The sequence below is a fragment of the Rutilus rutilus genome (assembly GCF_951802725.1).
Source record: "Rutilus rutilus genome assembly, chromosome: 4".
Lineage (NCBI taxonomy): Eukaryota > Metazoa > Chordata > Actinopteri > Cypriniformes > Leuciscidae > Rutilus > Rutilus rutilus.
In genome coordinates, this window is record NC_140212.1 from 35,933,700 (window position 1) to 35,949,203 (window position 15,504).

General features: G+C 38.1%; 2 protein-coding genes across 2 annotated transcripts in view; both read right to left on the reverse strand.

The window, feature by feature from the left end:
• LOC311289759 (uncharacterized protein) overlaps nucleotides 1-15,504 on the reverse strand; it is a 123,701-nt gene that overhangs the window by 86,754 nt on the left and 21,443 nt on the right. The window lies entirely within an intron of this gene.
• Nucleotides 11,286-15,504, reverse strand: part of LOC311289760 (uncharacterized protein) — a 208,198-nt gene continuing 203,979 nt past the window's right edge. The window contains exons 3-4 of the mRNA XM_084408013.1: nucleotides 12,078-12,206; nucleotides 11,286-11,898 (exon numbers count right to left, since the gene is read on the reverse strand). Coding sequence (XP_084264139.1) covers nucleotides 11,612-11,898; nucleotides 12,078-12,206 — 416 coding nt within the window. The 3' untranslated portion in view covers nucleotides 11,286-11,611. The remainder of the gene's footprint in view (nucleotides 11,899-12,077; nucleotides 12,207-15,504) is intronic.

Consider the following 15,504-nt stretch of genomic DNA (forward strand, 5'->3'; position numbering starts at 1 on the left):
TACTGAAAAAATAACGCCGTTACCTAACGCCGTTCTTTTTTTCAGTAACGGGGTAATCTAACTAATTACTTTTCCTGTCGTTACAACGCCGTTAACATTACTGGACGTTAAATGCGGTGCGTTACTATGCATTGATTGAATAAACTCTATTAGACATTCTCTGATAAACTGTGTAATCCGAACGCACACCTGGCTCACACAGCTAGTGAGGAGGTAGGTTAATAACGAGGTAAGCGATTATGATTGGCTAAGGCAGAGTCATGTCTTTCATGGTAGCCAATCAGAGCCAGTATTTTTACACACATGCCAGCACACGCGCCACACACACACACACACACACACACAAGCTAAACAGAGATTCGATGAAGCAGCAGAGATGGCGAGTCAGGAGCAATCCGATGAAAAGTTGGCATTTTCAAGGTGGAGATATACTACTTCAAATTCATTGAGGTCAAACAAAGGCAAGAACTAGGGGTGGAACCAGGGGCGGTTTCTTCATTAGGGCGATTGGGCGACGCACCACCAAAGTGTGAAAGTGAAGGGACTTTTTCAATCACATTCATAATCTCATTCAACCACAGAGTTACGCTAGCCGTCACTGTATGTTCTGCCTCTGGATATAGTCCAATCAGCGTCATGTCACGTTCTGTGGAGTACCGCCTCTTTTTGGGCGATTTCACTCTGGCTGAGAATCGCCCAGAGTCTTCCCATAGACTTACATTCAAAGATGTTTTTTTTTCGAACTGCAGGCACTGCAATGCATTCTCTATGGGTTCCGGGAGGGCTCGCACTAACGTGCTTTCGTCATCATACGTAAACTTCACTTGTGCAGCGATTGGTGGGAACAAACATACACTATTAAAAATCTTTAAGATTAAGTGACAAATAATATTTGAAACCAATTTTGAATTTGAACAACAAGAAAAAATGAAGCACTACTTTAATATCTTTATCAAATGTGATAAAAAATAAAATAAAATAAAAAAAAGAACGAGAGCGAGAGAGACTGTTGGGACATCTCGCGAGTTGAGGCGGTTGAGGCCAGTTGAACTTGAAGAACGTCATGGCGAACGCAGTTAACATTAATTCTATCGTGTCATTAAAAGAAACACCATTCAGCCGTCGTAGTAATCAGGATAAATTGTCAATTAAAGAGTTAGGGCCACCAAGACCAAATTTAAAAATAAAACAAGTATCTACAAAGGGCGGGAAATCATATAATAGAGGATTCTCGAGGAACTGGTATGAGCGGATAAAATGGCTAGCAGGTTGTGAAGCAGCTAATGCTTTATTCTGCTTCCCCTGCATTCTCTTCCATCCCGAGAACGGGACGGACATCGCATGGACAACGACAGGTGTCACCGATATGCATCATCTCTCGGAGAAGGTGAAAAAGCATGAAACGGCGAAGATGCATATGGACAGTTGCCTAAAATTGGCGGCTTTCGGGACGGTCAATATTGCCACACAGTTGGACGACAGTTACCGGATAGCTGTACGTCGTCACAATGACGAGGTTAGTAAGAACCGCCACATTCTAGGCCGTCTTATCGACTGCGTGAAGTTTTGTGGCCTGTTCGAATTAGCATTGAGGGGCAAAGATGAGAGCGAAGGCTCAAGCCACGCTGGCATTTTTCGTGGACTGGTCAACTTGGTAGCATCGCTAGACGAGGTGTTTGAGGAGCACTTGAAAACTGCCAGTCTTTAAAGGTACATCAAAGACTGTACAAAATGAGCTGTTGGATTGCATGCTGTCAGTCATCAGGGAGCATATAATGGAAGAGGTGAAGTCAGCTAGATTCGTAGCAATTCAAGCAGATGAGACTACTGACGTTTCTACACAGACCCAGTTAGTGCTTGTGTTCAGATACATTGACAGGGACCATGCTGTGCAAGAACGTTTCTATGAGTTCATCCCTATCTTGAATACAACAGCCGAGTCGATTGCCAGTGTGATTCTGGAGAGGCTGAACAGTCTTTTCACTGATGACAAAGCTAAACTCATCGCGCAAGCATACGACGGGGCAAGTGTGATGAGGGGAGAGCGGGCTGGTGTGCAGCAAAAGGTGCGTGAACATTATGAAAATGCACATTATGTGCATTGCTATGCACACCAGCTGAATTTGATCATGCAGCAAGCTACATCTCAAACTCCAGCAGTTAGAGTATTCTTTTCTGATCTGAGTGGCATTACCAGCTTTTTTACCCGGTCACCAAAACGCACTACTATTCTCGACGAGATTGTTGCACGAAGGCTGCCAAGAGCCTCATCCACAAGATGGAACTTTAATAGCAGAATCGTGAACACTGTATACGAGAACCTAGATGACCTTATAGTGTTTCAGATCTATTGCGACTGACAGCTCATTTGATAGCAACACGGTGAGGGAGGCATCTGGCTTTCTGAGGATGCTGCAAGATGAAGACTTTCAGTTTTTTCTGCATCTGTTTTATCAAATCATGCCTCACGTTGACATGATGTACCAGCAGCTGCAGAAGAAGAACATTGATGCAGTCTTCATCAAACAAGCCCTCCAGAACTTCACAATGAAAGTGCAGTCCGTCAGGTAAGATCATATAATATTGATCATACCTTCTCAATATAGGACCATGTCATTTATGTATTTAACATATTATGTTTTCAAATATTATTTATTTACATAAAATGTATGCTATATGGTAACAAGATTTAGACACTTAAAAGTGGGGAACTAATTTAATCCTCTGCATCTTTAGAAATTGTAATTACCTTGTCTGTAACAAAGTTTAGCTAGCAATTTTTATATCTTTTGAGCTATTCTGAGAAAATATATCTAAAACAGACTATTTGTGTTGCTTCTGTTTTTCTAAGACATGAATAAGTATTGTCAATGACATGAGATTATTCATAAAAACACTGTTGATCTATCTGTGTTCAGGGACCAGAGCTCATTTCAGGAGCAGGAGCAAGTAGCAACAGGAACAACAAGATCTAGGAGGGCCTTGGGAGAAGAAGAAAAGCAGAGGCTGTCCAAAGAGGTATTTATTGCTGACCATTTAAATTCTCCAAAATAGTGTTGGAAAATCTCACTTTGTTTTTACAATCAGTTTAGGAAAGGATGGTAGCAGTCTTTTTTACTCCTAGCATTGTACTTTGAATCGTTGACGTGTAGGATAAAGATTGTGTTAGTGTTCGAATGGAATGTACAAATTTCAGTCAACAATATTATTTGTCGCCACCTAGTGGAATCTTTAATAAAATAAACTATCTGAGTGGATTGAAAATACATTTACTGGTCAAAAACCCTTGTCAAATTCCATTTGAGCTTGAATTATGGTAAAATGTTAATTAACGTAATAACAGACACACACACACACACACACACACACACCCAAATCATCGCTGTCGGACAGAAGCCTTGTATGTCCAAAACTGTTACTTTTCAGGAAACGAAAGAAAACCTGTTTTTTCCCCAAAATAATTTCCAAGCTCTTTTAATGCTTTTCATTGTTTAAATATTTGTAAAACACATTGACAGATGTAAAGGGTGACCAATAATAGCATTAATGTTTGAAAATATATGGAGATATAAAATATGGATTCTGCCTGATACATTGTTGCTGTCAGGATGGAAACCTTGTATCTCCATATTTATATTATAATAAAAAAAATATTTTATAACTAAAATAAATGTATTTATTTTGTCAGGTCTGCGACACAATCTTGGTCCACACCAAAGAAAGGTTCTCCTTTACCGACCACCTTGTAAGTGCCACGCTGCTACAAGGAGAGATGTTTCAACAGCATGGCCATACATTCCCTGTTGAGGCTCTGAACATCACTGTCAGGGCATACCCTATGTTAAATAAGGCGAAGCTGAAGACTGAACTGTCTCTCATTTACGAGAGTCCAGAATTCAAGGGCTGCTGTGGTGCACTGGCACTGTACCAGGTTTTGCTGAAGTACAACCTCCAGGATACTTTTTCAGAGACTGTTGCTCTGTTGAACATCCTCATAACCACTCCCATGACAACTGCTGAAGCTGAGAGGTGTTTCTCAACCTTGAAGAGAATCAAGACATTCCTGAGAAATGTAATGGGACAGGAACGTCTGAATGCACTGGCTATGCTTTCCATGGAGAGGGAACTAGTCAGGAACATGCCTGCTTTCAATGAGAGAGTAATTGATCACTTTGCTACTTTGAAAGAGAGAAGAGCAAAATTTCAGTATAAGTAAGCAGTGTAATAAGCGAGTAATGTGACGTAAGCAGTGTAATAATAGTGAGTAGTATTGTAAATAGTGAGTAATGTGCAGGGTCCGTACGGGTGCTTGATCCTTGAAAGTGCTTGCATTTTGATGTGTTTAAGGTTTGAAAAGTGCATAGCTAAAAGTAGTGTAAATAGTGAGTTATGGGATTTCAGTTGTTTTTTTTATTAAATTGAAATTGGAGTAAACGTTTTTGGAAATTCGCATCCTGGTTGGGCTTTGTTTGAATTGATTTTGACTTGCTGCCGAATTGTTAACACTCATAGAAACAAAAAAGGAGATTAATATTAATGAAAAAAAGTGACTTGAAATAAAAGTAGTGAAGTTGCCTTTACATGCTTAAGCTGTTAATTTATCCATTGCATGGGTGGACCTTATCCTTATCAATCATCCAAACATTTGCCCCCCCTGAGAGATTTTGCAGGAGCCGCCACTGGGTGGAACGGTACTGTATTTGTATTGAACCGAAACGATACGGGCGTCGACGGTTCGGTGCATACATTTACACGGAGAATACACGGTCTAAAAATAAAAAAAAATTAAAATTAATTAATGTAATGCGGAACTACTGTTAGATACGCGGGTTCTTTATCTGTAGCCCCGCCGAACATGGATCTGGAGCAGGCTGCGATTTAAAGATTGGAATGCGCGTGTGTGTGTGTGTGTGTTTGTGTGAGAGAGGCGCGGGCGCGATCGAAAAGTCGCAAACTGTTTACATTTATGTGCGTGTGTGTGCGTGTGTGTGTGTGCGTGTGTGTGTGTGTGTGTGTGTGTGAGAGAGAGGCGCGGACGCGATCGAACAGTGAAAACATAAAAACATACTCGGTAATTTTGTTTATACAGGACATTCAAACTGCAAAGTGTTTACAAATTCTTTGACATATAGCAACTTTTTTTTTTAACAGTAACGCAAATAGTTACTTTCCCTGGTAACGAGTTACTTTTATTAAAGAGTAATTCAGTTACTAACTCAGTTACTTTTTGGAACAAGTAGTGAGTAACTATAACTAATTACTTTTTAAAAGTAACGTTTCCAACACTGGATATAGATGGTCACATGACTCTCCGGTATCCATGTGCATATCTTACAGCAGTTACCAGGTTTACCAGCTTTATGTAATGACATAAGAGGAAACATTGCACAAAATTAGTAAGTGGTGTTTACATATATAAGTGGCTATATATAAGTGGTGATTTGTGTGAAGAGTTCTGAGAGTATGAGGCATGCCTTCAGAAAATGTGTGTAAACAATCGAGAAAACCTGTAAAACAGTGTGGATTTTAACATTTCCTGCTCGGAAATTTCCATTGTAAATGCCTGACTTTTTTCTTTTTTTAACTAAGGAACGAGTTGACGTTTTTTTCTGTGGTGATTGATATCATGCCACAAATATTGCTGAAAGATGATGATGTTGATAAACTTGTGTTGAATCCACAAAATTACATAATTATTATTTTTCCCCCACATGCAACAACATCCTGTATCAACAGATGTAAAACTGGTCAACTTAAATACATTTTATGACATGTATAAAAATGTTAAATGTAATTATTAACCTGATTTACAACTTGTTGTGAAAAGAATGCCCTAGATTTTGGGAAAGTGAACTTATGCACATGATAAAGTTTACAGTAACTTGTTTCATGGTACCATAAAGTGAACTATGTTTTTAACTTTGTTAATTATTACTTACTCATAGATTCCGTCAGAGTGCAACCAATTTTAAATTCATACATTTGGCAGATGCTTTAATTCTAAGCATTTTATATTACAATTCAATTTCAATTTATTTGTACGAGAGGGAGGAGGGAGGAGGGAGGAATCCCTAAGAAATCCTCCGATGTACCCGATTTTTTTTCTCTAAAATCGGACAGGAGGTCTGCAACCCAAAAACCCATTTGTTTCGGAAGCTATAGGAATGGAATCAATCCTGTCTGCACCCTACAGAACCTCGAGTTTAATCACACATCAAACTCACTACTCCACCACAGACTCAGGTCATTAGCATTGTTTCATCTCTCTTACCCAATTCTCAGTGCCATTTGAGTTCAGTTTAGAATAAAAAGGAGGATGCAAAATAAAATACAGTGTAATCAGTCAGATGTACAGTGGCACAGTGCTCATTCAGTAAATGCACAGCTAAACAGATGTGTTTTGTGTCTGGATTTGAAAGTGACTACTGTAGGAGCACATCTGATCTCTTCTGGAAGCTGGTTCCAGCATAGTAGCTAAAAGCAGACTCACCATGTTTAGAGTGAACCCTTGGTATTTCAAGCTGATATGATCCTAATGATCTGAGTGATCTGTTGGGTTTATATTCAGTGAGCATATCTGCAATATATTGAGGTCCTAGGCCATTGAGTGATTTATTTACCAGTAATAATACTTTTAAATCAATCCTAAATCTAACTGGGAGCCAGTGTAAAGACCTGAGGACTGGTGTGATATGTTCATATTTTCTGGTTCTGCTCAGAATCCTGGCGGCAGCGTTCTGTATGAGCTGCAACTGTCTTATGGTCTTTTTGAGAAGGCCAGTGAGGAGTCCATTACAATAATCCACCCTGCTGGTGATGAAAGCATGCACAAGTTTCTCTAAGTCTTTTCTGGAAACAAAGCATCTAATTCTTGCAGTATTTTTGAGATGATAGTATGCTGATTTATAGATATTTGTATTCAGTATCTGATATTAATAATCATCAAGGGCGTCCAATCTGCGAATGCTCTGCATACCAAAGCCATCCGTGGACTCACTAATTAACATTAAAGGGGTCATATAATGTCATTTTTGTACAAGCTAATATGATTCTTTAGTGTCTCAATTAAAAGTTTGTAATATACTTTAATTAAAAATTCTCATTAGTATTGTAAGATAACACTAATTGTACCTGGTCAAAAACAGCTCTGTTTTCAGCACGCCGTTTAAGTGCATGTGTCTTTAAATGATAATGAGCTTGGTAACACTTTATTTCAATAGTCCACTTTAGACATTCTACTATCTATAAGTAACTTTGCAGCTACATGTCAACTATCAGTCATTAGAGTATTAGTAGACTGTCTACTTAACATATGCTAACTCTTTATTTTGTTGGTCCCCCAACAGATAATCTACTGACTATAAGTAGCTTGGCAACTACAAGTCAACTTATTCTCCTAACCTGAACCCTAACACCTAACCCTAACAGTCTACTGACAGTCTACTACAGTCTACTAATACTCTAATGAGAGTCAGTTGACATGTAGTTGAAAAGTTATTTATAGTTAGTAGAATGCATAAAGTGGATTATCGAAATAAAGTGTAACCATGAGCTTTGCTCACCCCGCCCCTGTTCTGTGCGTACACCGTTTGTTATAACCATAACACAATAACCATAGCGCGTTGTTCATTATAAACGTGGGATTATGAATTATATTGAGAACGTTGTATTCTTCTGGAGGTGCAGCAGGAACATGAATAGTTGGTACCGATCCTTTTTTCAGGAGCAGCTTCTTAGCAAAACCAGCTTTATACTGACCCTCGTTTGTAAAGCAGTCTGGTGTGTGAAATGATTCGCACAAACATGAAAGCATTGCTGTTGATCGTGGGGAATATTCCCTTTGAAAACAAAACTCAGCCACTGCGTCTTCAGCGGGTCGTCAAAATGATGCTGTGTTCCTTACTGCACCCAAGAACAGAACACCACAACCGCTTAGACGCCATTCTGCTCATAGACAGTGCTCCTCCAGTCCAGCGTATCAACATTGACCGCGCGGACTATGATGACTGACAGCTCGCTCACGAGCGAGGGCGGGTCTGATTTGAAACGCTGCTGTCAATCAACAATCGTGGGAGGTGCGTCGATTTTGTGACGTCACAAACTCGAACGGCTTGATTTGAGATGGGGGAAAACATATAAGAAGATTTAAAAAAAACTACACTTTTATCATTTTAGGATGGTTGTGTACAGGCACTGCCAACACACATTTCAGTACAATCAACTTGTAAAAGTGCATGTACCATTACATGACCCCTTTAACACTATAAATTACCTTTAATTTTTATCAAAAAATCTGCCAGTTACTAGTATCCATCACGGTCTAAAGTAATGTGAAGATTAGGCAAATTAGTCCGGTGATGTAGGACTGCGCACGGCTTTCTAGCTCACGCTGGATTTTGTCCTCTGCATATAAGCTTAACAAAGCCTGAACCTCGTTGTCGGTACATTGGTTGTATATTTTAAACTCCATTGTTGATTCGAATAGCAAACAACTCTTACTGCACGCACGATAACAGACTTTTAAAAATAGTGGTTGAAATAAAATGCTGCATGGAGTCAACCAATCAAAATGCTGTGTGAACTCAACTAATCAGCATGTTCAACGCCCAAGTCCTACCCCCAAAAGTTCCTGAACTTTGAAAAAGTACTACCTTGCGAGCAGGGACTTTCTGAGATGAATATTTTTACCCGGAACTTAGTTTAGACCCTGTGGTTCCTGCGGTCGAAACACGGCTCATCTGAGGCTGTAAATTAATAGTCTATGCATTTGTTAAAGTCATCTTTTTGCATTATTTTGCAACTTATTTTTAAAGAACACATATTTTACTAATATTTTATTTATAATAGGCTACTAATATTTATTATATTATACTTACTTTTAATTCTTAATAATAATAAAAAAAAACACTTCTGGGATACATTTAAATACAACTGAGCAGCTACTCTGTCTACAGTGAACGTATGCTCTAGTTGTTTTAAAGTTAAAATATATCAGCATTTGGTAAGAGAGCAAAATATACAAGATTTATGCATTTTGTTTGTCCTTTGTGTCATGTATTACCATTGTGCATCTAGCATAATACATAATCTGGTAAATGTGCAGTCCTAATTATAAATAAAACTATAAAAAATAACAATTAAAAAATATTAGGAAAAGAAAATACCATAATGTCTCTTTATTCTCTTGTTTATTTACGTAGGATGAAGATATCAGGGATCAGTAACAAACTACACTTAAAAGATATTATTTAACATTCTACATTTAATACTTTTAACAAAACACTTTTGACGTGTAATATCTGTTTTGTACCATTGTAAACCAACAATCACAGCAGTGATGAGAGTCACATGATCACTCAAAGATCATCACAAGCAGCTTTTCCACAAGAAAGTTAATACTAATATATAGAAGCTGCACAGTGTCATTCACACAAACATTAAACACCATCATGGTAACGCACATGAAATTTTAAAAATGAAATAAACATTAATTAAACAACATTAAATGTAACATAAAACCCTAATGTACATAACTGATTAGAAAAAAACGAAGAAAACTATCAAGAAACATATTTATTTCAACAAAAATACATCAAATGTGAAGTGTCACACAGGGAATTGTGGGAATGTCAGTTTACGTTTTTTCACTGTAAATTATACAATGAGTTGTTCTTTTTCACTTTCAAAAACTGTAAATTTACTAACTGCATTTTTACTGTCTTTTACCGTTAAAATTACGATCATTTTTTACAGTGTAGATAAAAGGGCCCAAATCAGTTTGAGTTTTGGAACAATGGATCCAGAAAGACATGAAGGAAGAGATTGAGGATGGATAAGAAGGAGGAGGAGGAAGGGCAAGGGCAAGGGCAAGGGCAAGAAGACAAAGAAGACAAGCAGTCTCAGATGACATTCAAGCCACTCTAGTTGCCCATGTCTTAGTCAATGGTATGACTATGAGGGAGGCTGGGCTACGAGTAAGACCACAAGCAACATAACTTACCAGTTTTGGAAATGTTGTTTTGAATTTATTGCACCAGTGTGTTAGACTATGTTGTAGTGTGTGTGATTTTGAGGGCTTGTGAGTCCTGTCTGAGGGCAAAGTTTGGTTTTTCAGCAAGAGTGAATGGTTTTGAGTGTAGAGCTTCATATTGACCTGAAAATAGGATGTTTGGGGAATTGGGTGAGACGTTATGGATTTGTGTTTACAGTTTTGAGAATACGAGGCATAGTTTCAAGAAATGTGTTTAAGCAAATCGAGAAAAACTGTAATAATGTGACGATATGTCAGTCATCGTGTGATAATGAAAATATGACTAGGCCTAGACTACTTGTTCTGAGCAGGTGTTGTCAGTGAACAGGCTGTAAAACTGTTGGCTAAGTTACAGACACTCATGAAAAACTGATGCTAATTATCTGGGAAACATTCTCTAACAGCAGTCAAGTTGTCATTTTTTTTGTATCAAACAATTGGTGAATTTGTTGTAACATTAAAACAGGACATCATGACTTTGTGCTCAAAGTGATGCTCAGAGCTCCAGTGGTTTCCTCTGTGGATGAGCGAAACTTTCGGAAGATGTTGTAGCAGAATCACGTGAACAATTCCAGGAGTTGTTTTTTTTTAATTGGTTGTTGTGTCAAATCTTACCCGGATACAATAGTGCTATTTTCTGATTGGCTATTGTGTACCAGCTTTCTTTTTTTTTGATTGGCTGATAAGTGGCAGGCTCGACTAAGAACTCCAGGGTAGACGCGCTTGATTCCTGCCTAGTGAGAGCGGCACGGCCAGAGAAATGTTGGGCTGCGTATATTAAATATATTATAAATAGTTTTTCCGTGTGAGAAATACAATGTGTGGCGGGAGTGCGTGACAAAAGACCGAAATGAGTGACTGTCACAATCAATGCATGACACTTGCAGAGCCCTGGTCCTGTCTCAGTGCTGAAACTCTTTATACAAAGTTATATTTATAGACAGCTCAGACTTTTATACACTAATCTATTGCAAATTCTATCTTTTATACTACTGTAGTGTCCATTCTTAACAATGCCTACAGTTGCTGGAGTTTAAAGCATTATTTCTTTTACAAAGGTAGGCTATTTGTAAAGGTCGATTTAAAAATCGATTTACGGGGGCAAATATTGTCCCATACTGTGCAACTGCCTACGTAGAAGGTTGTTAAAAGCCTCAGGGGGTACGCCACTCTAAAAAGTTTGAGAACCACTGCTTTATAACACCACACAAATATGAGGAAAAGAAAATGCCACAATGTCTCTTTATTCTCTTGTTTATTTATGTAGGATTGAGAGATACAGATCAAGGATCAGTTACAAACTACACTTAAAAATATATTATTTAACATTCTAGATTTAATACTTTATCAAAACAATTTTGAGTCACGTGATATTCATGGGTCCTGTCTCAGTGCTGAAACTCTTTATACAAAGTTATATTTATAGACAGCTCAGACTTTTATACAGTAATCTATTGCAAATTTCAAACACACATTAGTCCTCATTAATACAGATTCATATGTCAATGATTCTTCATGATTTCAATTAAATCATACACTGAAAGTTCAGTATTATTGGAATCACATTCTGCAAAGCTCCTGTTATCTTAAGGGAAACAGTAGGAAACCACTGAAAGTGTTGTGGTTATTCTCGCTATCTGCTATCTTGTTGCCAGACCAAAGTCTCACATAGACAACATCTCCAACCTTCAGGATCAACACAACTCCATTAGAGGAGTTTGACCGATCCTGAGCCTGAACCTGAATATCATGTGCTGAAACCACACGCTCTCCATTCTTAACAATGGATACACTTACTGGAGTTCCTCCATTACCATATACAGAGACTCTGAACATGTACGCTCCTTTCAGTGGGGCTGTGAAAACACCTAAATCAAATAACAAGAGATACAGAATCAGATGGTTCCTCTATGATTGCTTAATTACCAAACACACTGTGTAATAGTTTTGAAAGATAGCAGATAGCAACTGCAGAGAGGTCTGAATGGAGCAGAAGGGTTTTCATTATTATAAACTGAGTTTTATGACTCATTTCATTGATCATTACCTGTAATTGGGTTGTAGGCGTTCCCTATGTTTGTGAAGACTTTGTAGGTTAGTGTGATTTCAGTGGTAAAAGGACCAATATATCCACTGCCAGATTGCATCAGTGAAGCTGAAAAAGCTATTTCTCTGTCTGTTGATGAAAAACATTAGAAATATTGTGATATAGCACTCTATTACACTGAGAATGTATTCACTGAATTTAATATCTAATATCTATTTAATATCATTCAAGCACACTTTCACCTCTATTTTCCTTTCTCAACTCCTCAACTTGACTCAGAGTTAGATTTGACATTTCTGTGAAAAAATAAAGATTCTGTTAAGTGACATTTATTCTACTTATTGTAATAGATTGACTAAACAACTTATACAGTATATATAAAGTATATATAAACTAACATTTACACTTTGGAATGTATTCCATTGGTGTTTTACTTTGAGGATCATTGATAAAAGAGAGGTACCATCACTTTTCTTGTTCAGCTCTTCCTTGATAAACGTCTGTTGTTCATTCAGTCGCGTCTCTAAAGCTCTGATGTTTCCTTTCTGCTCTGTAACTGTGGCGGTCAGTTCTCTGTTAATGGTTTTCTGCTCTGTAACGGTGGCGGTCAGTTCTCTGATGTTCACTTTCTGCTCTGTAACTGTGGCGGTCAGTTCTCTGTTGATGGTTTTCTGCTCTGCAACGGTGGCGGTCAGTGAAGGGAGAAGGAAAAACGGTACCTCTCCTTGCTTTCAAACGGATTACATGAGTTGAAAACATTTGTGTTTTATATAAATTACTTCATTTAAAATAAGAGATTTCAAGCTTCATAAAGACATAACTCACATGCCTGTGTGAGAAGTATTCGCTGAGTTATGATTCATTTTCGGACGCGTTTCAGAATGGACTACACGGACAGAGAGAAGGCAGAACTCGCTTCGTGTTTATTTTTCTTTATTTGGCAAAAAGCACCACACTTTGTTTTTATTGTGAGTATACACAAAAATAATACACATTTAACAGAATCGATTGATGTATGAAACTCTTATGGAAAATCAAAGTCAACAGAGTATTTATGAGTTTCTTTTACACTGATAAAAAAAAAGCGAGCTGGTATCGCCGGCGATACCGCCGACCTCAGGGGGTTAAGGACGGAGAAATGTGAATGTTTCTCACTAGATCTCGCAGCGATGTTATTACTTCTGTGGCGAATTCAAATGCTTTCTTTACTGGATCTCTTATTAGCGCTGTGTAGTAACAGTGTCGCTTGATCACGATCGGCTCGCGCTGCTTTGGTTTAAACTGATAAACGGTCCTTCAACCACACAATAACGAGCAGTTTCATTCCACTTACTTTACGTTTGCACTAGGGCTGGGCGATATGGCCTAAAAAAAAATCCCAGATTTTTTCACAAAAAAATCGATTTACGATTTAAATCGATTTATTTTTCTTCCCTTACTTAAAATCAATCTGCAGATGACAGAAATTGTTTAAAACAAGTTCTAACTTTATTTTGTTTTGATTTTCCCTTCTGGGATTTGATTTGGATTTCCCCCTTGGGGTTAAAGTGCAATCAGAAACAACAAGCCAAAAAGACATGATGGCAGGCCCTGCCTTTGTAAACAGTGAAAATGTAACATAACATAACGTAACATAGCATGAAATTGGTGGATTGGGATTGGGATTGGGGCGGAACGTAAAAAAAAAAAAGTACATCACAATAAAGTGTATTGTGATTGTCAAAACATTTGGTAACTAAACAGAATTTTATTAAGTTTAGTGACAACACAATGTCTACATGGTACAATGACTGGTATGCTACTGTTTTTATTATTGCTTTCACAATTTTAATTAAATTCTTGTGATTTGATTCTGATCTTGATTCAATATCGATTCCTTTGGATAAATACTAGGTACAGTAGATACACGTTAATTTAAAGCCCTGTCAGATGGTATTATTATTAAAGGTTAAAAATAACATCTCAAATTAAACCATGCGTTTTTTTATAACAGCATTATAATATTTTAATGATATAGGTAAAGATATAATAAATATATAGTGTAGTTATCATATTTGGCGAAATACTCCTCTCTACAGCAATTATTTTAAAAGTCCAACTAACGTGCTATGGTCATTAAATGGCTTTCCAGAGGTAAATGCAGGCTAATGTTAAGTGACATTGTTCTCCAGATGTTATTATAGACCTCTTTCCGCAGCTGAAAAACACTGATCGATCGATTTTATTTCATTTCGGTAATGTAACGTTATCTTTCAAATTACCTACTGATCATTCGTGTTTATTTAGCCTATAATTAACTAGTAGTTAAGAGTAACCTCGTTCGATCTCGTTCATCAAAATGAACGAATCTTTATTTGAGTCATTTTGTTCATTTAAGTGGCTTTAAATGTTATACTTTTAACAGCCAAATTCCCCAAAAACATCCACCTACGCAATCTCGATCATATTTTAAATGAAGAAATCATTATAATGCAGCCAAAGATAATTTACAGGGAACATAAATATTTAATTTACCTTCCGAGTCTTTGGTTCATTTGTCATGTGACGCACGCAATGAACGGATCGTTCGCGAACGACACATCACTAAGTTCACGTGTCGCTTGAACTCTGTCAGCGATCTGTCAAGCGCCAAAACGGTGTTTATTGTTTGAATTTCGTAATTAAATCGACAGAATCTGAGAGCTGAGAATGTGTTTCATTGCAGTAGTAACCTTCTCTGCCTTGTCTGTCGGTGTCAGTGTCCTCTTTGCTTCGCGATTTTTCTCTGCGTGAGAAAATGGATGTGTGGCGTGAGAGCGTGTAAAAAGTGACGATTGCGTGAGTCTCACGGTGAATTCGTGAGAGTTGGCAGCCCTGTGGATTCAGTTTGTAAGGCTGTAGGTTGTTTTTTTGGCTGGTGTGCTTGTGCTGCCGCGGTCTAGTTCATTTGCCATGTTGTTTGTATATCTCTATGGCAAACGCGCAGGGGGAGGGATGAGCCCGTTCGGAGCTACGGGAGCCCAGAGGGGAGCGTCGGCAATTGTTAAAGAGAAAACCGATTTTCATTCAAACAAATCGACGTAAGCTACACATTCGAATGAATCGATAAAATCGATTTATCGCCCAGCCCTAGTTTGCACATTTGATGTTGGACAATGTTGTGGTCGCGCCGGCGGCTCTTTATGAGTGCGCTTGCCACGCGCAGCGCGCCTACATTTGAAATAATGAAATTTTGGTCGGCAGGTAAAATGGTCCAACGAACCGTTCAGTTTGAAAATGCGTAACAGTTACACCGAACCGAACGACACTTCCCCATGATGTCTCTCCTCTTGACTGGTTGATTAGAATGTTGATCCATTGCCCGCCAGCGCGAAAACCCAAACTATTGTTTGTGCATACTAGAAATTAGACGTTCTCTGACGTTACGCTAAACCCTGTTGAATTTTCA